At 47.9% G+C, this 24,186-nt stretch overlaps 1 protein-coding gene across 2 annotated transcripts in view; it reads left to right on the top strand.

Moving 5' to 3' along the window:
- GRID1 (glutamate ionotropic receptor delta type subunit 1) overlaps nt 1-24,186 on the top strand; it is a 666,028-nt gene that overhangs the window by 194,090 nt on the left and 447,752 nt on the right. For both annotated transcript variants that reach the window (XM_082406733.1, XM_082406734.1), the window contains exon 4: nt 82-287. In XM_082406733.1, coding sequence (XP_082262859.1) covers nt 82-287 — 206 coding nt within the window. The remainder of the gene's footprint in view (nt 1-81; nt 288-24,186) is intronic.

Raw genomic sequence — 24,186 nt, 5'->3', positions numbered from 1 at the left:
GTAGCATTGGAGTTAGACGCCCTCCAAGGTCCCTTCCCGCTTAAAGATGTTTCTCTCTCCCTCGTCTTCTCCACTGCTCAGATATCCGTGGGCTGCAAAGCTTTCTGGACCAGGCCTCGCGGCTGGGCCTTGATGTCTCTTTACAAAAGGTGGACAAGAACGTCAGCCACGTGTTCACCAGCCTCTTCACCACGATGAAGACAGAGGAGCTGAACCGCTACCGGGACACACTGCGCCGCGCCATCCTGCTGCTGAGCCCGCTGGGGGCACACTCCTTCATCAACGAGGTAGGTGGTGGGGCCTGGGGCCCAGGAGCGCTGCCCAGGGCTCCCTGGGGGTGGCTCAGGTGGGCTGCAGGCACTGTCTGCTCGGGCATGGCTGAAACGGACGTGGGGATCCCTGGGTGCTGGGCCCACAGCACATACCACGAAGGAGGAGACCCCAGCACAACTTGACTCCTGACTGGTCCCCGACAGGTGACCCAACGCCTGCCCAGATGCTGAGAGGCTGGGGGCGGCTAGTGGGAAACCTGGTTATTAGTCACTGCCAGGGAATTTTGCAGCAAAATTTAGGCCGTTGTTGTTTTTTTCCTTTTAATTTTCCTCTCTTGGTTGACAGGTGTAAGCCTCTAGGGATAAAGTAAATTTCCAGCTCTCGGCAGAGGTGGGCAGCTCTGCTTTGGGATGTGTTAACACCCGGAGCAGGTGTCGTTTGCATGTCACCAAATGATACTTGGTGTACGTGCTTATTTTTTTGGTGCCTGGGATAATCAATGATTTTTTTCTAAACAACTTTATTAGGGGTCAGACCCACCAGTTTAACAAAGAATCCATGAATTTGGGAACAGAAAACTAGAAGTACTATATGAGCTGATGATGGGTGCGCCCTGGTGGTCTAATGGCAAAGAGGTGACAACCTGGAGTTGGCAGGTCCCTCTCCGGCCTGGGTAGGTTTTGGGGGACAGGCTGCGGGTGTGGTGTGCCTGGCAGCAGCGGTGGACGGAAGGAGTCAGGGGGTGGCTGAATGCTCCCGGCGGTTCTCTTTCCAGCCCTGGGCACTTTGTTGGCCCTCTCTGACTGAATGTAAAATGAAGTGAAAGGCAGAATTGTACTAACTCCATTTGATGTCCTCTGCTTGCTTATTCTGCTTTCTTCTCTAATTAATTATTACTCGAAATGCTACCTCATGCATCAGCAGCCAGCACGAAGCCCACTGCTGGAGAACTTAAAATTTGGGAACGCTTAATTTGGTGCAGTTGGCCAGCAGCCCTGCCGTTCTGGGCTAATCAGGCCCCGGATCACGCTGGTGGTCAGCCCGGCTGTGAGGTCCGGGCGATGCTCGGCATTTTCACCAGAACATATTTCTCTGTATGAAGTCATTCAGGCCAGTAATGGGCAGGCTAGGATTAGCAGCACTAATGTGTCCAAGGCTTTCTCAGAATGTTCCCAGCAGTGTCCGTGCCAGTGTCTGCTCCCAGGAAAGCTTTTCTCCTTGCTAAAAGGCTGGTGGAGTCTGCTCTGGGGCTGGTGTCTGCTAAGTGTCGCCGGGCTCCTCCCCTCCCCTCTCCTCGCCAATCCCTCGCCTCCTCTCCTTGCTTCCTTTCCTCCCGGCTACTGCTCTGCTGAACGTTGGTTTTGGATGTAAGCAACTTTGGGGTCGAGTCTAGCTCCCCCACTTACTCTGTGTGTGACCTTGGGTCATTTGCCTCACCTCTGTAACCTCAGTGTCTTCATCTGAAAGTAGGGATGGAGGCGGTGATGGACACATAGCTTCTCGAGAAGCATCTGTGCTTGTTCACTGTTCACATTCATCATTTCCCTTCCAGATGAATTCAGCTCTTGCCCTGTTTCTAGGCCCTGCAAGGATTTAACACATAACCAAGACTGGCCTAAAGGTATTATTTCCAAGTGGTTAATTATGCAAATTCCTGCAGTGTTGGATACACTTGGCTTGGCTTTGGCCGGTTGCCTTCTTGATCTCCCAGACCGTGTTTGCAAAGCCTTTGCTTTGCTGGGTGCTGCGGAGCTGGGGTTGCTGCTGGAGTGGCTGCTCTTTTTTTTGGCTGCACCTCGCAGTGTAACCTCTTAGTTCCCCGACCAGGGATCAAACCCGGGCCCCTGGCAGTGGAATCGCGGAGTCTTAACCACTGGACCGCCAGGGAAGTCCCCTGGAGTGGCTGCTCTTAATGTCGGGCAAGAATGACAAGCCCCTGGGAGGGGTGGCCAGAGATTGTAGGGGAGGACAGCACCTGGGCTTCATTGCTTCCAGCTCCGGCTGCTCGGAGTCTTGGTTTCTGGTCCCACGTGCCTGCTATCAGGAGGAGGGAGGGTACCATCATTTCCTGGGTGCCCGCCATGGGCCTAGCCCTCTGTGTGCCTTCTCTAATCCTAACACTTTGAAAATGAGGCAACTGGAGCTGAAGAAGTTAAATGCCTTGCTTAAGGTCATGCAAGCAGTCACCTGGGGTTTGAACAGGACTCAAGTCCAGAATGACCCACTCCAGAGCCCCTCTGTGCCATGTTACAGGCACATCTAGCCTTATTACGCTTCCCAGATATGGTGTCTTTCACCAGTTGAAGGTTTGTGGCAACCCTCTGTTGTCAGATGATGCTTAGTATTTTTTAGCAATAAAGTATTTTTTAATTAGGATATGTACTTTGTTTTTTTAGACATAATGCTATTGCACACTTAATAGACTACAATATAGTGTAAACATAACTTTTATATGTACTGGGAAACCAAAAAATTCACGTGACTTGCTTTACGGCACTATTCGCTTTATTGCGGTGGTCTGGAACCAAACTGACGATATCTCTGAGGTCTGCCTGTATGGAAAAGACAAGCATAGGAGTTACTGTACTGGGTAAAACAGGGCCATGCTGGTTTCATGGGGGAAGGTATAATTCAGTTGCCTCTGTCCAGTGTCTGGCAAAGGTTTTTAGGGTGCTTATGCTCAAAGAATTTTACTGCATCTGTTAAGCGTGGTAGGGGAAGGAGCCTGGATTCTGGAGGTGAACGTGTCCTGTATGGCTGGCTAGCCCAGCGGGTCCTCCAGGAGAGACTTGGAGATGCCAATCCCAGAACAAAACCTTTGTGCACTGCACACAGGCATTGCTTGGGCTTTCTGAGCAGAGTAATCCAACCTCTTCTTTGTTGTGACAAGGACAGAGGAGGTTCACAAGGGTGACCCACTGCCAGGGCATGTCCTGAATTTTATGAAACACAGAACATTGTTGCGGGGAAGTGAAAGGCCTCAGAGGCGCGCCGCTATTGATGACATGTTGATATTGTGTCCGATCAGGCCTGGTATGGACAAGTTCCAGTAGGACTGGGTTATGTGGTCCTCCTAGCTGTACCTCCTCCACTTCCCCACTCAGAAAGCCTGGCTGATGGGAGTGAGGGAGGAAGATAGTTCTGCTTGAATCGTTTACATTTTGCTGCATGTGAATCTGTTGGGAAGGCCGGTGCTTTCGCTGTCGTTAATGACAAATTCTATATGACACGGACATGGCTGTCTGGGACCTGCCAGGCTGTTCATATGCTGTGCTGGGAGGTCCACTCAGTCACTGGGGCTGTGTGGGGGGCTCGGTCTGGGGGCCCATGCACCTCTGGCCTCTCTGTGATCCCACTTTGCAAGGGGCTGCCCTTGCCAGGGGTTGTGGGCTTGGGGAGTCTAGCCTAGATGGTGGGTGAGAAGAGGGGTGTGCCGCAGGCTGAGGCACTGGGGTCTGCTTGGGGGGCCCTGTGGGCTCATATAATGGGCCCCGCCTCAAGCTCCTCTCAGCTTGTATCACTCAGTCTTGAATCCACATTGCCTCCTCTGAGATCTTTTTTATCACAGTGTTAATATTATCACTGCATCAATGCATTATCTTTAAAAGGCTCCCCTTGGGGAGACTGGGCTCAGGGGTGACAGAACTCCTGTCTCCTGGTTCCAGACTTGGAGCCCCCCAGGGTGCTGCCCTTGGGGGGCTGTGAGGGCACAGGCCATGGAGGGAAGCCTTGCATGGGCTCGACACTGGGACTCTCGGAGTGAGGGGAGGTGGCACCTTCCAATCACCCCTAATTGGGACTGAGTTGGACTCATCCTATCCTGAGCTGGGCCTTGGTTCTTCTCTGGACCATTGTCTGCCAAGTGGGGATTTAGTGGATGGTGACAGCCATCTATGATGCTATACTCATGTAGCCCGTCAGCCCAAACCAGCCAGGGGAGGTGGGAATGTCACTGTCCTCTCCTCACTCACTCCAGGGCTGTGGAAGTCCTGAAGTGATCAAGGTGACGGCTGCTGAGAGGGGCCAAGGCCAGGGGTCTTGCTCCTGGCTGCTGGAGCCACCTCCCCTCTGTTCAGGAGTTCCTTCTTTCATTTGTCCAGCATTTAATGAGCCCGAGTGCTGTGCTAAGTTCTGTGCCGGGCACTAAGGCTACTGTCTCCGCTCTCTTGGGGCTCCCAGCTTGGTGGGGAAGACAGAGGTGTAAACAAACCCCTTCACCTATAAAAGCAGAGGTGTGGACCAGGTCCTGTGAGGGCACCGAGGATGGAGCCATGTCCTCTGGTCCGGGAGAGATGGGGGTGGCCAAGGGGTCAGGGATCCTCCCTGGAGTAGGTGACACTGGGTCTGGGTCTATAGGGATGAATTTTGATTAACCTCATGGTCAAGGTGGGGCTGGAGACAGGGGTCTGGAGAGCCCTAGGATCTTCAGGGATGTGTGTGGTGAGGTTGCTGCAGTGGGTGTGCAGGGTGGGGAGTGGTGGGGCTGAGGCTGGGATGGCAGCAGGAAGGGGTTCCCTATTCCGGGGGTGGGGAATCCAGAGTTCGGCACAGGTTTTTTCTTGGTTTGTTCTTTTCAGGGTCTTCGAGGTTAATAGTCTATAGTGGCCTCCATAGCCACAGCCACAGCTGTTGAGGGGTGTGTACGTCTCTCTGTTATTTCTTCTCCAGGTCAGGTTTCATGGGGAGCCCTCCAGTCCACAGTCCATTTTGGCCCTGGGCTTCATCTCATCTTCCTGAAGGAGAGTCTATCCATCCGTTCATCAGCTGTCCATGTGTCTGTGTGTCCATCTGTCTGTCCATCCATCCATTCGTGTGTTCATGCATCAGTCCTTCAGTCCATCCATCCATCCACCCACCCAGTCATCCATGCAGCCAGTACAGATTGGGTGCCTACTATGGACCGGGAACCATATCAAGTACTGGCTGGGAACACAGTGGTGGTGCCTTCTCCTGGGGACCTGCCATGGTGTCGAACATTGTGGCTACACCGTGGCCGTGGTCCTGCTGGGCACTCGGCCGTGGCGGCCGAGAGGGGGCGCCCCAGGGCTCTCATCCGCCAGAGCCTCCTCTGGGCGTGTGCGGGGAAGGGGGACTCCAGGACTTTGTCCTTTCAGCTCTCATTCGTTATTTCTGTGCTTCTGTCTCTAGCTGTACTTGGGCTTCCCTCTTCCCTTTTGTATCCTCTTTATTTTTCTCTCCTCTCCCTCCCAGTCTGTTTTGTTTTACTGGAAAAAGTAGAAAAATTAAGGTATTTTAAGCATTTATGGAGAAGAATTGCCACTGCTTGCTGACAGTTCGTGAGGCAGACACCGTGCCCTGCCCCCGCCCTGCAGTCCGAGCGCCGTCCAGCCCTGTGCAGCCTGTCCCTCCCGCGGGAATGTGACCCCCTCAAGGGCAGGGACTGCGTGGTGTCCACTGCTTTATCTTCCAAGAGCAGCACAAGTCTTGGCCCGCAGTGGCTGTTGAGGGAATGATGAATGGATATTTTATATTTCTTACTTCCAATAGAAAGCTACGTTTTCTTGTATATTCCTCAGTTGCCTTGTTTTGGTTGGTCATCAGGTCCTTGGCCAGCCCATCAGCAAGGGCTTGGGTCTTAAAACTTCTGCTCTTTGGAAGGCTTAAGTTTGCTTCAGAACCCTGCCTTTGGCCTGGTCTTGGTTCCTCGGTCAGCGAATGGGGTGAGCTCTTCCTGCGGGTGACACGTGGTACCACAGGGGGAGAGCCGTGTGCAGGGAGGTGAGTGGGTTGGGAGAGGGCTGGCAATAAGCAGCAGTGCAGGCAGGTGTGGGAGACTGGACACACACACACCCCACACACGGACGCACACACGGATACAGGCTGATACAGTGATACCGCCAACCAGCCACATACTCTGGTACAAGCAGACCCTCAGACTAGCACAGCCCAAGAGGCACTGATACACACACATACGCGTGCACACACACACACACACACACACACACACACACACACACACACACCCTGAAAGGCACTGCTGATGGCAGAGCAGTCTGGGGAAGGCATTGCAATGTTGGGAAAGAAATAGCAGCACCGAGTGACAGTTGGAGCTGATGGCTTTTGCCTCTGCGGTTAGAATGATACCAGGGACCTCTTTCTGTACCGAGAAGGATGAGAGAAAGAACCACAAGGGAGCAACCTGTTCGTAGGACAGCTCCCCATTGCTCTGGGAGTGGGGGCCATCGTTCACCCAGGCTGGGAGGAGTAGGTGAATGTGAAGGGACCTGGACTGGCTTCCCAGGCAAGGGGTGTGGCTGGAGGCCAATTTAATCTTTACTAGAAGCACAGCCAGGGTTAATGCCTGGCTCCGAATCAGTTGCTTCTCAGAGTTTGCTGCAGTGAGTGAGTTTGCTCCTACAATTTGAATATAAAGACTGTGCTTTTAAATACATTCATAGCAAAGGTAAATTAAGTGATTGCAATGTTCTGTTGTCCCACATGATACATGCAAATATTTCTCACTCCACCATGGTAAATCTTCAGCAGATGACTTTATTACTCAGAGCTAGGATAATTCTGTGCCATTTAAGTATCATTTATCAGAATGTTTAAAATTGCTAATTAATTATAGAAGATTAATTTTTAAATGTGGCCCCGCATTTGCATTTAATTATATCCTACTGTTTACGGATCTTAAAGCCTTAGTAGTTTAGCAAAAGTACAACGAGTCTGAGAAATTCTTTTTTTTCCCTTTAGAAATTCTTAGAAATGAGCTCAGGAGGAAGAGATATTCGGTAGAGTTTGTTCTGGCAGGTTTGGAGCTCTGCGATGCTCAAGGCAGCCGGAATTCGGGGCCTGGCTGAGATGGGGAAGGGAACAGACAGCTGTCCCCCCAGGGCCTGTGTCCAGGTCACTGTCTCCTTCCTTCTCTGTTCCCACACTCCTCTCATCCTTCTGAACCCTGTGCACCTGTTGCCGAAATCTCGGCTTCTCTGTGCACTGATGCCAAACAGAAATACGGAGACAGAGATTTTGGAGGAAGAGAGAGCTGGCTTTATTTTTCTGCCAGGCAGAAGGGAAGACACAGCAGGCTAGCGCCTCAAGAACTGGGCCCCCCTACTCCTTCGGGAATCAGAGAAGATTTTATATGTGGGGCTCACAGTGCAGGGTATATGATAAGCATCAAAGTAGTGAAGGTCTTGCATTCTTCGTCTTCCTGCATTATTTCAAAAGAGTCACAGCTGGCATCAGGCAGCCCAGTAATTGGGTCCGTTTGTCTCTGGGTTATCTGCCTGAGACCTTTTTTTCTGAAATGCAAATGCTACATGGGGTGATTTGCTACAAGGTAGTGCAGGATGTAATTCACATAGTGTTAAAGAGTAATAGGTTAGCTTTGTGAAGTACAAATCTAGTTACAGATTAGTAACAGTTAAAAAAAAAAAAAAAACTAGGAGTGATTAACTCTTTCAGGCCAGGTTATGTTTCTTCTTTAGCCTGTTCACTGTTCCCTTTATTCTCCTTGTTCTCAGGAGAGGGAAAACTTCATTTCTATTTTTGCTGCAACACACCCTGGGAAAGCCATTGAGGGCTTGCAGGGCACTGCAGCACCCTGGGCATACCTCCATGGCCACCCTCACCGCAGGGCCCACAGCCAGCCCCCACTGTGCTGTGAGCGTGTTTGTCTCTCTCCCCGTGGAACCTAGGAGCATGTGAGGCCAGGAGCTGGGACTGGGACATATTCATCTTTGTTAATGGCCTTTTCGGAGCCTGTGGATGATGGTTTTCAAAGGGATGGATGCAAGGCTGACTCCCAGGAGCCCTGACTCCTGCTCCAGGCAGATATTCTCTGGACGCTCAGTTACCCAGTGGGCACAGAGTAAACACATTCTTAAGGTTCAGGCCAAGCAGGGGCACCTGAATAAGAGATTGTTTTGAAAGAATGAAATGTTTGGTTTTTAAATTTCAAAGGAGCATCCAAGCCCTCCTCGAGGGAAATGCTTGAATGTGGCTGGACCTTCTGGAGTTCGTTTGCTGTTTGAGTGCTGTTTCTATTTCAAGTTGCATTTTGAATCTGCCACACCATTCCTGGTGCTCAGGAAAGCCTCACTCAGCTGTCTGGGAGGCCTGTCTGCTCCTTTCTGGGGTTGAAGAGAGGGATCTTGAACCTGAAGCATGGGCCTGGAGATACCTGGTGTTCTTTTCTTCTTCTGTGGACCATTAAATAGCCAGCAGAGTGTCAGTTCCTCCCTGCAGGGGTCTCTGTGGCTTATTAGCAGGTAGCCCCTGGGGCTGGGGAGGCGGCAGGCATGGGAAATAGGCATTTACACAGGGAAACAGCCTGCAGCAGTGGAACGACTCAATTACCCTTTCCGCTTCTGGATCCCTAAGGGTGTTCAGCTTGGGGAGGCTTCCCCTGAGGTGGTGAGTCAGCCCTTTGTTGATTGAAGGGCTGGGTGGGGAGCCCAGTGGGAAAGGAGCAGAATTTCCTCAGCACTGCGGGAAGCCGCGGGAAGGCTGGGGTGTTAAAGAGAGGCAGAGTTGAGGCGAGGTGATCCCGTCTGGCGAGGATTCATCTCAGAGAAGCTGTCTGTGCCTTGCAGCCCATATCTGGTGCCATCCTCTGCATGCTACCAAATGGGGCCCTTGCTTGGTGCCATCAGGAACTTGGCCTTGGTCGTCTGCCTTTTGTGTCCAAGCTGCCAGTCGGCTTGGAGAATAGAAGGCCTCTGCATCAGCTAGCTGGTGCAGCATCACAAACCATCCCCAAACTCAGTGTCGTGAGACAATAATACTCATACTTATGAGTCTTCTGGTCAGCAGACCTGGGTCAGATATGACTGATCTTGTCTGGGCTTGCTCATTCATCTGTGGTCAACTGGCCGTTCAGCTGGGGTTGGCCGGTTAGGATGGTGGTGGGCTGGCTGTGAGTTGGGGTGGCTGGTGACCAGGCCTTGGGTCTCTCATCACCAGTTGCTAGCCCACACTTATTCACTGGGCACCAGCAGAGTTTCAAGAGAGCAAATGTAAGTGCTCAGGGCTGCTTGAGGCCTAGGTTCAGACCTGGTGCATCATGGCTTCTGCCATGATCTCTTGGCCAAAGCAAGCCACGAGCCTGGATTTAAGGGCCAGGCGAAGGAGACGCTGGGGAAATTCCTCTTGGGGGAACTGCAAGGCTACATTGCAAAGGGAGTGGAAACAGTAAAGGATGATGAGTTTGGATGGGGCCAAAGTGGATGGGGCCACTTTGTGATCTGTCTACCATTTCCAGATGGGCTTTCTGGGAGGAAGGTCTGTGAGTGACAGGGGCCATATGCCTCCTTTCTTGAACTTTGTTTTTTTTTTTTCTTTTGACACCTTTTTTGGAGTATAATTGCTTTACAGTGGTGTGTTAGTTTCTGCTGTATAACAAAGTGAATTAGCTATATGTATACATATATCCCCATATCCCCTCCCTCTTGTATCTCCCTCCCACCCTCCCTATCCCACCCCTCTAGGTGGTCACAAAGCACCGAGCTGATCTCCCTGTGCTATGTGGCTGCTTCCCACTAACTATCAATTTTACATTTGGTAGTGTATGTATGTCCATGCCACTCTCTCACTTTGTCCCAGCTTCCCCTTCCCCCTCCCCGTGTCCTCAAGTCCATTGTCTACGTCTGCGTCTTTATTCCTGTCCTGCCCCTACGTTCTTCAGAACCTTTTTTTTTTTTTTTTTTAGATTCCATATATATGTGTTAGCATACGGTATTTGTTTTTCTCTTTCTGACTTACTTCACTCTGTATGACAGACTCTAGGTCCATCCACCTCACTACAAATAACTCAATTTTGTTTCTTTTTATGGCTGAGTAATATTCCATTGTACATATGTGCCACATCTTCTTTATCCATTCATCTGTCAATGGACACTTAGGCTGCTTCCATGTCCTGGCTATTGTAAATAGTGCTGCAATGAACATTGTGGTACATGACTCTTTTGAATTATGGTTTTCTCAGGGTATATGCCCAGTAGTGGGATTGCTGGGTTGTATGGTAGTTCTATTTTTAGTTTTTTAAGGAACCTCCATACTGTTCTCCATAGTGGCTGTATCAATTTACATTCCCACCAACAGTGCAGGAGGGTTTCCTTTTCTCCACACCCTCTCCAGCATTCATTGTTTGTAGACTTTTTGATGATGGCCATTCTGACCGGTGTGAGGTGATACCTCATTGTAGTTTTTGTTTTTGTTTTTTTTTATAAATTTATTTATTTATTTTTGGCTGCGTTGGGTCTTCATTGCTGCATGCCGGCTTTCTATAGTTGTGGTGAGCAGGGGCTACTCTTTGTTGTGGTGCACGGGCTTCTCCTTGTGGTGGCTTCTCTTGTTGAGGAGCATGGGCTCTATGTGCATGGGCTTCAGTAGTTGTGGCACATGGGCTCAATAGTTGTGGCTCGTGGGCTCAATAGTTGTGGCTTGCAGGCTCTAGAGCGCAGACTCAGTAGTTGTGGTGCATGGGCTTAGTTGCCCCACGGCATGTGGGATCTTCCTGGACCAGGGTTTGAACTCGTGTCCCTGCATTGGCAGCCAGATTCTTAACCACTTCGCCACCAGGGAAGTCCCCTCATTGTAGTTTTGATTTGCATTTCTCTAATGATTGGTGATGTTGAGCATTCTTTCATGTGTTTGTTGGCAATCTGTATATCTTCTTTGGAGAAATATCTATTTAGGTCTTCTGCCCATTTTTGGATTGGGTTGTTTGTTTGTTTTTTGATATTGAGCTGCATGAGCTGCTTGTTTATTTTGGAGATTAATCCTTTGTCAGTTGCTTTGTTTGCAAATATTTTCTCCCATTCTGAGGGTTGTCTTTTCATCTTGTTTATGGTTTCCTTTGCTATGCAAAAGCTTTTAAATTTCATTAGGTCCAATTTACTTATTTTTGTTTTTATTTCCCTTTCTCTAGGAGGTGGGTCAAAAAGGATCTTGCTGTGATTTACGTCATAGAGTGTTCTGCCTATGTTTTCCTCTAAGAGTTTTATAGTGTCTGGCCTTACATTTAGGTCTTTAATCCATTTTGAGTTTATTTTGAGTATGGTGTTAGGGAGTGTTCTAATTTCATTCTTTTACATGTAGCTGTCCAGTCTTCCCAGCACCACTTATTGTAGAGGCTGTCTTTTCTCCATTGTATATTCTTGCCTCCTTTATCAAAGATAAGGTGATCATATGTGCGTGGGTTTATCTGTGGGCTTTCTATCCTGTTCCATTGATCTATGTTTCTGTTTTTGTGCCAGTCCCATACTGTCTTGATTACTGTAGCTTTGTAGTACTGTCTGAAGTCAGGGAGCCTGATTCCTCCAGCTCCATTTTTCTTTCTCAAGATTGCTTTGGCTATTTGGGGTCTTTTGTGTTTCCATACAAATTGTGAAATTTTTTGTTCTAGTTCTGTGAAAAATGCCAGTGGTAGTTTGATAGGGATTGCATTGAATCTGTAGATTGCTTTGGGTAGTATAGACATTTTCACAATGTTGATTCTTCCAATCCAAGAACATGGTATATCTCTCCATCTATTTGTATCATCTTTAATTTCTTTCATCAGTGTCTTATAGTTTTCTGCATACAGGTCTTTTGTCTCCTTAGGTAGGTTTATTCCTAGGTATTTTATTCTTTTTGTTGCAATGGTAAATGGGAGTGTTTCCTTAATTTCTCTTTCAGGTTTTTCATCATTAGTGTACAGGAATGCAAGAGATTTCTGTGCATTAATTTTGTATCCTGCTACTTTACCAAATTCATTGATTAGCTCTAGTAGTTTTCTGGTGGCATCTTTAGGATTTTCTATGTATACTATCATGTCATCTGCAAACAGTGGCAATTTCACTTCTTCTTTTCTGATTTGGATTCCTTTTATTTCTTCTTCTCTGATTGCTGTGGCTAAAACTTCCAAAACTATGTTGAATAATAGTGGAGAGAGTGGGCAACCTTGTTTTGTCCCTGATCTTAGTGGAAATGTTTTCAGCTTTTCACCATTGAGAACGATGTTAGCTGAGGGTGTGTCATGTATGGCCTTTATTATGTTGAGGTAAGTTCCCTCTATGCCTACTTTCTGGAGGGTTTTCTATCATAAGTGGTGTTGAATTTTGTTGAAAGCTTTTTCTGCATCTATTGAGATGATCATATGGTTTTTATCCTTCAATTTATTAATGTGGTTTATCACATTGATTGATTTGCATATATTGAAGAATCCTTGCATTCCTGGGAGAAACCCCACTTGATCATGGTGTATGATCCTTTTAATGTGCTGTTGGATTCTGTTTGCTAGTATTTTGTTGAGGATTTTTGCATTTATGTTCATCAGTGATACTGGCCTGTAGCTTTCTTTGTTTGTGACATCTTTGTCTGGTTTTGGTATCAGGGTGATGGTGGCCTCGTAGAATGAGTTTGGGAGTGTTTCTCCCTCTGCTGTATTTTGGAAGAGTTTGAGAAGGATAGGTGTTAGCTGTTCTCTAAATGTTTGATAGAATTCGCCTGTGAAGCCATCTGGTCCTGGGCTTTTGTTTGTTGGAAGATTTTTAATCACAGTTTCAATATCAGTGCTTGTGATTGGTCTGTTTATATTTTCTAGTTCTTCCTGGTCCAGTCTCGGAAGGTTGTGCTTTTCTAAGAAATTGTCCATTTCTTCCACGTTGTCCATTTTACTGGCATATAGTTGCTCGTAGTAATCTCTCATGATTCTTTGTATTTCTGCAGTGTCAGTTGTTACTTTTCTCTTTTCGTTTCTAATTCTGTTGGTTTGAGTCTTCTCCCTGTTTTTTTTTTTGATGAGTCTGGATAGTGGTTTATCAATTTTGTTTATCTTCTCAAAGAACCAAGTTTTAGTTTTATTGATCTTTGCTATTGTTTCCTTCATTTCTTTTTCATTTATTTCTGATCTGATCTTTGTGACTTCTTTCCTTCTGCTAACTTTGGGGTTTTTTTGTTCTTTTTTCTCTAATTGCTTTAGGTGTAAGGTTAGGTTGTTTATTTGAGATTTTTCTTGTTTCTTGAGGTAGAATTGTATTGCTGTAAACTTCCCTCTTAGAACTGCTTTTGCTGCATCACATAGGTTTTGGGTCATCGTGTTTTCATTGTCATAGGTTCTAGGTATTTCTTGATTTCCTCTTTGATTTCTTCAGTGATCTCTTGGTTATTTAGTAGCATATTGTTTAGCCTCCATGTGTTTGTATTTTTTACAGTTTTTTTCCTGTAAGTGATATCTAGTCTCATAGTGTTGTGATTGGAAAAGATATCTGATATGATTTCAATTTTCTTAAATTTACCAAGGCTTGATTTGTGACCCAAGATATGATCTATCCTGGAGAATGTTCCATGAGCACTTGAGAAGAAAGTTTGTTCTATTGTTTTTGGATGGAATGTCGTATAAATATCAATTAAGTCCCTCTTGTTTAATGTATCATTTAAAGCTTGTGTTTCCTTATTTATTTTCATTTTGGATGATTTGTCCATTGGTGAAAGTGGGGTGTTAAAGTCCCCTACTATTGTGTTACTGTTGATTTCCCCTTTTATGGCTGTTAGTATTTGCCTTATGTATTGAGGTGCTGCTACGTTGGGTGCCTAAATATTTACAATTGTTATATCTTCTTCTTGGATTGATCCCTTGATCATTATGTAGTGTCCTTCTTTGTCTCTTTTAATAGTGTTTATTTTAAAGTCTATTTTGTCTGATACGAGAATTGCTACTCCAGCTTTCTTTTGATGTCCATTTGCATGGAATATGTTTTTCCATCCCCTCACTTTCAGTCTGTATGTGTCCCTAGGTCTGAAGTGGGTCTCTTGCAGACAGCATATATACAGGTCTTGTTTTTGTGTCCATTCAACCAGTCTGTGTCTTTTGGTTGGAGTATTTAATCCATTTACATTTGGGGTAATTATTGTTATGTATGTTCCTATTACCATTTTATTAATTGTTTTGGGTTTGTTATTGTAGGTGTTTTCCTTCTTTTGTGTTTCTTGCCTAGAGAAGTTCCTTTAGCATTTGTTGTAAAGCTGGTTTGGTGGTGCTGAATTCTCTTAAATTTTGCTTGTCTGTAAAGCTTTTAATTTCTCCGTCGAATCTGAATGAGATCCGTGCTGGGTAGAGTAATCTTGGTTGTAGATTTTTCCCTTTCATCACTTTAAATATGTCTTGCCACTCCCTTCTGGCTTGCAGAGTTTCTGCTGAAAGATCAGCTGTTAACCTTATGGGGATTCCCTTGCATGTTATTTGTTGCTTTTCCCTGCTGCTTTTACTATTTTTTCTTTGTATTTAATTTTTGATAGTTTGATTAATATGTGTCTTGGCATCTTTCTCCTTGGATTAATCCTGTATGGAACACTCTGTGCTTCCTGGACTTGATTGACTATTTCCTTTTACATATTAGGGAAGTTTTCAACTATAATCTCTTCAAATATTTTCTCAGTCCCTTTCTTTTTCTCTTCTTCTTCTGGGACCCCTATAATTCGAATGTTGGTGTGTTTAATGTTGTCTCAGAGGTCTGTGAGACTGTCCTCAATTCTTTTCATTCTTTTTTCCTTATTCTGCTCTGCGGTAGTTATTTCTACTATTTTATATTCCAGGTCACTTATCCGTTCTTCTGCCTCAGTTATTCTGCTATTGATTCCTTCTAGAGAATTTTTAATTTCATTTATTGTGCTGTTGATCATTGTTGGTTTGCTCTTTAGTTCTTCTAGGTCCTCGTTAAAACCTTTCTTGTATTTTCTCCATTTTGTTTCCAAGATTTTGGATCGTCTTTCCTGTCATTACTACTTTTCAAGTAGACTGCCTATTTCCTTTTCATTTGTTTGGTCTGGTGAGTTTTTACCTTGCTGCTTGATCTGCTGTGTATTTCTCTGTCTTCTCATTTTGCTGAATTTACTGTGTTTGGGGTCTTCTTTTCACAGGCTGCAGGTTCTTAGTTCTCGTTGTTTTTGGTGTCTGCTCCCAGTGGGTAAGGTTGGTTCAGTGGGTTGTGTAGGCTTCCTGGTGGAGGGGACTGGTGCCTGTGTTCTGGTGGATGAGGCTGGATCTTGTTTATCTGGTGGGCAGGACCACATCCGGTGGTATGTTTTGGGGTGTCTGTGGCCTTATTATGATTTTAGGCAGCCTCTCTGCTAATGGGTGGGGTTGTGTTCCTGTCTTGCCAGTTGTTTGGCATGGGGTGTCCAGCACTGGAGCTTGCTTGTCATTGAGTGGAGCTGGGTCTTAGCGTTGAGATGGAGATCTCTGGGAGAGCTCTTGCCAATTGATATTATGTGAGGCCGGGAGGTCTCTGGTGGACCAATGTCCTGAACTCGGCTCTCCCACCTCAGAGGCTCAGGCCTGACACCCGGCTGGAGCACCAAGATCCTGTCAGCCACGTGGCTCAGAAGAAAAGGGAGAAAAAAAATGAAAGAAAAAAAAAGTTATTAAAATAAAAAATAAAAATATTCTTAAAATTAAAAAAATGTAATAATAAAACAAGAGAGCAACCAAACCAATAAACAAATCCATCAATGTTACGAAGCACTAAAAAGTATACTAAAAAAAAAAACAACGAAAAACAAAAAATGGACAGATAGAACCCTAGGACAAATGGTAAAAGTAAACCTATAGAGACAAAATCAAACAAAGAAGCATACACATACACACTCACAAAATGAGAAAAAGGAAAAAAAAATATAAAAGGAAGAGAGCAATCAAATCAATAAACAAATCTACCAATGATAATAAGTTCTAAATACTAAACTAAGATAAACATAAAACCAGAAACAAATTAGACACAGAAAGCAAACCCCAAGTCTACAGTTGCTCCCAAAGTCCATCACCTCAATTTTGGGATGATTTGTTGTTTGTTCAGGTATTCCAGAGATGCAGCGTACATCAAGTTGATTGTGCGGATTTAATCCGCCGCTTCTGAGGCTGCAGGGAGAGATTTCCCTTTCTCTTCTTTGTTTGCACAGCTCCCAGGGTTCCACTTTGTATTTGGCCCCGCTTCTGCCTGTAGGTCGCCTGAGGGCATCTGTTCCTTGCCCAGACAGGAGGGGGTTAAAGGAGTGGCTGATTAGGGGGCTCTGGCTCACTCAGGCCCAGGGGAGGGAGGGGTATGGATGCGGAGCGAGCCTGCAGTGGCAGAGGCCGGCGTGGTGTTGCAACAGCCTGAGGCGCGCCGTGCGTTCTCCCGGGGAAGTTGTCCCTGGATCACTGGACCCTGGCAGCGGCGGGCTGCACAGGCTCCCGGGAGGGGCGGTGTGGATAGTGACCTGTGCTCGCACACAGGCTTCTTGGTGGTCGCAGCAGCAGCCTTAGCGTCTCATGCCTGTCTCTGGGGTCCGCGCTGATAGCCGCGGCTCGCGCCTGTCTCTGGAGCTTGTTTAGACAGTGCTCTGAGTCCCCTCTCCTTGCGCACCCTGAAACAGTGGTCTCTTGCCTCTTAGGCAGTTCCTGATCTTTTCTCAGACTCCTTCCTGGCTAGCTGTGGCACAATAGCCCCCTTCAGGCTGTGTTCATGCAGCCAACCCCAGTCCTCTCCCTGGGATCTGACCTCCGAAGCCTGAGCCTCAGCTCCCAGCCCCTGCCCACCCCGGTGGGTGAGCAGACAAGCCTCTCAGGCTGGTGAGTGCTGGTTGGCACCGATCCTCTGTGTGGGAATCTCTCCGCTTTGCCCTCTGCACCCCTGTTGCTGCGCTCTCCTCCATGACTCCAAAGCTTCCCCCGCACCTATCCCTGGTCTCTGCCAGTGAAGACCTGGGCTTCCTAGTGTGTGGAGACTTTTCCTCCTTTACTGCTCCCTCCCTGAGGTGCAGGTCCCATCCCTGTTCTTTTGTCTCTGCTTTTCCTTTTTTTCTTTTGCCCTACCCAGGTATGTGGGGAGTTTCTTGCCTTTTGGGAAGTCTGAGGTCTTCTGCCAGCATTCAGTAGGTGTTCTGTAGGAGTTGTTCCACATGTAGGTGTATTTCTGATGTATCTGTGGGGAGGGAGGTGATCTCCACATCTTACTCCTCCACCATCTTGAAGGTCCTCTTGAACTTTGTTTTGACCTTGCTCAACTTTGGGGTGAGAGTGGCAAGGCGGGGGATGTGGAACAGCAGGAGAGATGGAAAACAGGCCTTTATCAAACTCGCTTATTTAGACCCATGAACTCACCAAATCTCCTCAGCAATGCTGGAAAGGAAGGGCTGTCACAGAGCTCTGGAGCCTGGGGTATTTAGGGATTTGCTTGTGCTCCCACAGATAGAGTGACAGGGCTGGGATGGGAATTCAGAACTCCTTGACTCACAGCCCAGATCTTTTCGACTATATGCCACTGGGAGAAGGAAGAAACTTGCTGCCTTTGACAGATCAAGGGGAGGCCCATTTTCCTCCTATAATTTGGCAAATGGTGGGCTCGATGATAATTGCCATTGAGGAGCAGGTGGGGTAGGGTTCCAGAAGGTTGACTGGATACCTCTGAGAGTTCATCCGGGGAACGAGGGATCCCTCTTGCCCCATCGCGGTCCTGTCTTTGCCAACACACCTGCAGAGAGTGTGAGGGGATGGACAGGCTGCCTGTGCCTCTCCTTGGCACCTGGAAGAGCATCTTTCAGGGGACACTCTGGTCACCAGAAAGCCTGAGGGCATTTTACTGGACCCTTCTATAGTGTGGTCAGTGGGACGGGGAAAGAGCAGAGTTCCAAACAGACATGGTCCAGCTTCTGTCCCATTCCTCACCGTGCATCTTTCTGAGCTTTGCTTCCCTATCTGTACAAAGGAGTTAATGATACTTGACTCACAAGGTTACTCTAAGAATTAAGCATAGAGAACATTCTGGGGTGCAGGTCTCCCTGTTTCCTCCTTCACAGTGCCTAGCACATGGCTAGCACTATTGTGTCAACGGGGAGATGGATGAGTCTTAGAAAATTTAAGGATATGAGGCCCTGAGGGCATTGAGAGGAATAAAATCTTTTGTGACTCTGGGCAAGGTCAACATTCCAAATTTTGAAATGTGCTGGTGGTTGACATTAGGGATTCTGATGGGGAACTGCTGCTGGGTCAATTGACTGAAGGAGAGACATGGGCATGGTTGATGGGCCATTAATAGGTGGGTCTAATACTCATTTCTCAGCTGTTTGCTATGCGGGAGTGGAGTGGCGTCTCCCTCCCCCTGGTGTGTTACCCGTGAGTCTTCAGTATCTGCATCCATGAGTGATGTCAGGGAGAAAGCAAGGAGCAAGGGTTGTGGTTCACAGTTGGAGCCCTGGAGATGGGGGAGAAAGGAGATGCTGGGGGAGACGAGTGTGAAGGTGTGAGAGAAAGAAGCAGATGCAAGTAGAACATCGAAGGAAACATTTACTAGGGGAAACTTGCGTGCATCCCCCAACCCCATATACAAAGCCCCGGTACACTGGCAGGCAGTGAGGGAGGGCGTTGGGTTCCTACCATGAATCTCTCCATAGGGAGATTCAGGACTAGAAGCACTTTAATTTCAGTAACAAGAGCCAGGGCAGAAGACCCGAGTGTGTCCCCTTTTTTTCCTCCTTCCTCCTGTACCCATCTAGTTCCTTCTTCCTGGAGGAAATCTGAGGCTTTTAGATGCTCAGCTGGGGACACGATGGTGCGTCTTCAGGAGCTAGGGCTGCTGACAGCACAGAGGAAGGGACATTGCCTTTGGAACAAATAAGCACACAGTGAGATCCCAGCTCACAACTGGTGCCATCTTTTTGAGCCTGTTTACTGGTCTGCTAACTGGGATAATAATACCTTCCCCATGTCTTTGGATGGTGCTTGGCTGAGATTGTAGAACCAACCTGGGCTATTGGGGTCAAGGGCGGAAGTGTCAGTGGCTCAGAGGAGCAGTGCTTTGAGCAGCCCTTGAGCTCCTTCTGGACTGTCAGGTGGTCGACCACCATCAAGACAGAGTGGGCCCTGCCCCCAGACCCCTCACAGTGGGTGCTTTGGGGGAGAAAGATACAGGCTCCGCCCCCAAAGAGTGGCCAAGCTTAACTGGAGAGAAAATTCACACTCAGGAAGAGCTATGAGCGAGAGAATTGGGTGCCCACCGGTGAGCCCCCGACTGGAGAGAGCGCCATGCTGACAGCATGGGGGAAGGCGCTGTGCATCAGCTCTTTTCTTGCGGCTCTGCAGTAATCAAGTGGGTCCATCCAACCCAGGCAACCACAAGAACCACTCTTGGCTAATTCTGTCACGTGCGGATTTTGAAGACAACCAAAGGGTTAGGTAAGAATGGCTAAAGCCACCCTTTGGAATGCCAGCCAGCTATAACACAAATCACAAACCTGAATGCCCATGACCTCCAGGCAGGTATATTAAAGTGTAGAGCAGGTGGGCTGTGAGAAGAGCTGAGAGGGTAGCACCTGTGGGCACCTGGAGGGTACGTCATTCCCTGGAGGGGATGGTCAGGCTTCAGTGAGGTTCCCACATGAAGGCCTGGTGCAGCTGCTGCTTCCTGTGTCTCAACAGGAGGCAGAAATCTGGACTTTACTGTGAAATCTCTTAATTCTTAAATGTCGGCAACTAATTACTAGATTTTTAAGCTCTCCATTGGCCAACTCTGCCTGTGGCAGGGCTGATAAGACTTTTCAGACTGCTGAGTGGCAACGTCTGACTTATCTCTTATATACTGTCAACTTCAGCATATTAAAATATGGGCATGGAATGAAGTGAGCCCATTCTCCTTTCCCAGTTCTTTCTCACTAGGAATCAGCAATCATCCTTAGCACAGTGTTCCTAAGAGTTCCTGTTTCACTCCTGGATCCTCAAGGTACCCCACTTTCTGTGCATCTGTTATTCTTCTTGCCCTTGCCAGTTGGTGTCAGGATGTTGCTGACCTGCCTTAGGATCCTTCTTTGTATTTATTTGCAGGAAGTTCTTGGGCTTATTATCCATCATTGTTCAAAGTCTACGTTAAATGCGAACTAAGTGTGTGGAGGTCAACTCCTTAGACAGAGGTTATCATTGGTGTTGGTTTGGCCCCTAATAGTACTCCACAGTACTGCTGCTAGTTGCGTATCCTGGGGCTGGCAGTGTCCTGTTCTTGAGTCTGGTAGCTTTCCACGGCCCTGGGTGCTCCTGAGTGTGATACCGGGAACTGGTCAATTTCTTAAAAGCCTGGCTGATGTACTTGGTGACTCTCTGAGCATCTACTCCACACAGCTCTTTCTGGGCACTGGGAAGCAACTGAGAGGTGAGGTTGGTCCCTTCCTGCAAGTGAGACATGGTTTAGAAAAACATGAAAAGTGAGCCTACAGCCCAAGTAAATGCCTGAGCCCGGCCCGGACCAGGCTCCCCAGGGATGCTGTGCTCTATATGACTCTAGTGGCTCTCCAGGTCTCAGTTTGCTTGTCTTGAAATGGATTAAATGTTAATCCAGCAGCCAGTATGGATCAAGCCATTCTCGGTACTGGGGATACAGAGGGGCTGAGACAGATATGTTCCCTGACTTCAAAGAGCTCACATTCTAGTGGAGGCAGTGGGCAGACACTAAGCAAATAAATGAATAAACCCAAAGTAATTCAGTTAGTGACAACCTCCATGAAGAAAGATAAGGCAAGGTAAGAAGAGAGTGGGTCGTTGGGACGCTGTTTTAGTTGCAGTGATCAGGGACGGTGCTGCCAAGGAGGAGGCTTTCGTGGATTGACCAGGAGGATGTGATGGAGCCCATCAAGCAAGATCTGACTGCAGAGCGATTTCAGCAGTTGGAAAGCATGTGCAAGGGTCCTGAAGCTGGACTGAGCTTGGCACACACTGGAGGATCTGTGAGGAGGAGGGTGTGCCTGGTGCAGGGTGAGCCAGGGGAAGGGTGGTGGGAGGTGAATGTGGGGAGGGGTCCAGGGTCGGAGCACAAAGCACTGCTTTCTGGGAGGGCACAGGAGCTCATTTGGGGTTCTCTGCATGGGCCCTTGGTGTGGGAATTAGGCCCCTGCTTTGTGTCTCACCAAGCAAGTTCGCAGCAGGGAGTGCAGCCTCCTGGCAGCCACCACGGCAGCTTCCGTGAGGAGCAAGTAATCAGGCTAAAGAGCTTTGCATTTTATTCACCTGTGTGCAAAGGGGCCTGCCTTGCTGTCCCAAGGGCTCTCCTTCTGGAAAGGCCGAGAGGACATGCTCTTTGCAGAAACATCTTTCCTCTATCCTTCACCAGGGAATTCAAACCCAACCATGACTAACCTTTCCTCAGTCACCTAATGGGAGTCAGGCAGGACTGCTACTGAGCCTCTGCTTGTTTGCACTTGTGCCAATATGTAAACAAATCTGGGCTGCTGTTGTATGTTTGTGTGCATGTGTGTGCATGTATATGTGTGTGTGTGTGTAATGCGGGTCAGTTTGCTCTTGGGTCCCAACTTTATCCGCCTGCTTCCCCCAACCCCCTTCCACACCCCACTGGGGCTCTCCATGTGTTCAAACCCCATGGGGTCAGTCCCATCAGGGCCATGGCTATAGCCTAGGCATAATAGGAAACCTCAGAGGCAAATAAAAGGTGGGGGAAAAAAAGACTTTTTCTTTGTGATGGGGAACACTATTTGCACATTTAATTCAGTGGCCAATTTAAAAAAATCATGACTTTTTCTTTCTTTGAGGGGAGGTGTCCTTTCAAATCTGGCTAGTTTTAGCTTCAAAAAGAAGGGAAGTTGTATAATAAGCTAGCTGGGTGCCCGGCTGGGCTCCAGAGCCAGGAAGAGGCTGAGCAGGGAGAATTCCAACCCTGGGACTGTGTGTTCCCTTCCAGTTGTCTGGAGGCTCTTCCTCTGAGGATGGAGCCGTGCCCAGAATGGCTGCCTGCCCCAGGGAAGGCAAAGCAAATACACCCCGGGCCCATTAATCCTTCTAAGTGAATGTACAGTGAATGACCCCGCTTCTCCGACATGGTCAGACAGAGGGGCTTTGCCATGTGGCAGGTATGACCTGTCCTCAAGTTCGGGGAACATTGGGGGCAACAGAAAGAGTAAGGGCTTGGGAGTTACACAGCTGGGCTCACTCTCTGAATCTGGGGTCACTGGTAAAATAGGGAAGCTAATCCCTGCTCACCCACGGGGCATGGTGAAGTTTAAATGAGATGTGTGGGAAGTGCCCAGCATTGCCTGACCTAGAGCAGGTGATTAGTAAGTGACTGCACACTGCCCCCTCCCACGACATAGGGTCCCTCAGATCTGACACTCTGCCCAGACCGGGCCGTTGTCACCACTCCCATTTTCCAGATGCAGGGACCGAGGCACTGCCGGGCTATATTCGGGGGTCTGGGGTCTCCAGTGGAATATTTCTAAAGCAATTCAGGGTGACGAGCCATGGAGCCAGCTTGAGGGAAGAAGAGCCAGAGCAGTTAGAGTGGGCATGGCCTTTGGAGTTAGTGCATTTGGGGTTAGAATCCCAGCACTGGCCTTATGGCTGGTGGCTGTGGACAAGTTATAAAACGGCTGTAAAACTTTGTCTTCTCATCTCTAGGATGGGGGGTAGTAGCAGGACAACATCATGAGAATGTGATGAGAGTTTGACAAGACTGTGCATGTGAAGTGCTTAGGATGGTTTCTGGTACATAGTAAAGTGCTCAGTAACTGTCCCTGGTATTACTGGGATAATGGTGGTGATGCTTCTGCTGTTGCTGCTGCTGGTAATAGTGATGATGACGATGATGATTAGGTTGAAGGTGGTGGTGATGGTGATGATGATAGTTATGATGATGATGGTGGTGGTGGTAGTGATGATGGTGGTGATGATGGTGATAGTGATGATGACGATGATGATTAGGTTGAAGGTGGTGGTGATGGTGATGATGATAGTTATGATGATGATGGTGGTGGTGGTAGTGATGATGGTGGTGATGATGGTGATGAAGATTATGATGAAGATGGTGGTGATGGTGATGATGATAGTTATGATGATGTTGGTGGTGGTAGTGATGATGATGGTGATGAAGATTATGATGAAGATGGTGGTGGTGGTAGTGATGATGGTGGTGATGATGGTGATAGTGATGATGACAATGATGATTAGGTTGAAGATGGTGGTGATGGTGATGATGATAGTTATGATGATGGTGGTGGTGGTGGTAGTGATGATGGTGGTGATGAGATGGTGATGAAGATTATGATGAAGATGGTGGCGATGATGATGATGGTGATTGTGCAGATGGTAATGATGCTGATGGTGGTAATGATGATGTGGATGACAGTGAAGTCTGTGCTTCTCATCAGAACTACAGCCTTTGGCACCGTCTTTGTCTTACTTGTAACGTGAGGTCTCAGCTCAGTCGTAGAGTGCTCAGAGGTGATTTTTGTTTCATTTCTGGTTGGTGGGTGGGAGTGAGGTGGGGGCAAGGAGTCCTTGCTGTGTGGGGTTAATGGGGCCTGGGAATCCCAGGCCTTGCGGTTGTGGGTATGAGTAAATGTTTCACGGAGTTGTTTGAGCCGGAGCACCAGGACATTGGCGCGTCATTCTCTGTCCCACAGTGGGACCGGGACCACTCTGAGAAGCTGAAGCCAATTTTGGCTGCTGGAAGAAGGGTCCGAGAACTGTTTGTTCACTGCAGTGGCTCTGATGTTGGACCTTTGTTCTGGTTACCTATTGCTGTGTGATGAACCACCCCAAAACTTAGTGGCTTAAAACAAAAACTATTTTATTTTCTCTCATGTTTTCCTTGGGTCAGAAATTTGGTAAGGGCTCAGCTGGGTGATTTTGGATTGGGTCTGTCCTGCTGTTCCAGTCAGACAATGGCTGGATCTGGATGAGTGAGGGGAAGGAGAAGCTGGAGGCTGACTCGGCATCTCTCCCTCTTCACATGGTCTCTCTGAATATACTAGTTTGAGCTTCCTCACAGCATGGTGGCCTTAGGGTAGTAGGATTTATTACATGGCTGCTCAGGGCTCTAGTATTTATAAATGTTCCAGCAAGCCAGGAGGGAGCTTGGGCTTGTCTCTTCCCGAGTCATGGCTGGATCCAGGGAGAGAGAGGGGCTAGGGTGGCACATTGCTTCCTGTGTT

Source organism: Balaenoptera borealis, assembly GCF_965194805.1.
Source record: "Balaenoptera borealis genome assembly, chromosome: 10".
NCBI lineage: Eukaryota > Metazoa > Chordata > Mammalia > Artiodactyla > Balaenopteridae > Balaenoptera > Balaenoptera borealis.
Note: the sequence above shows the minus strand (reverse complement) of the source record. Positions and strands in the feature narration are given on the sequence as shown.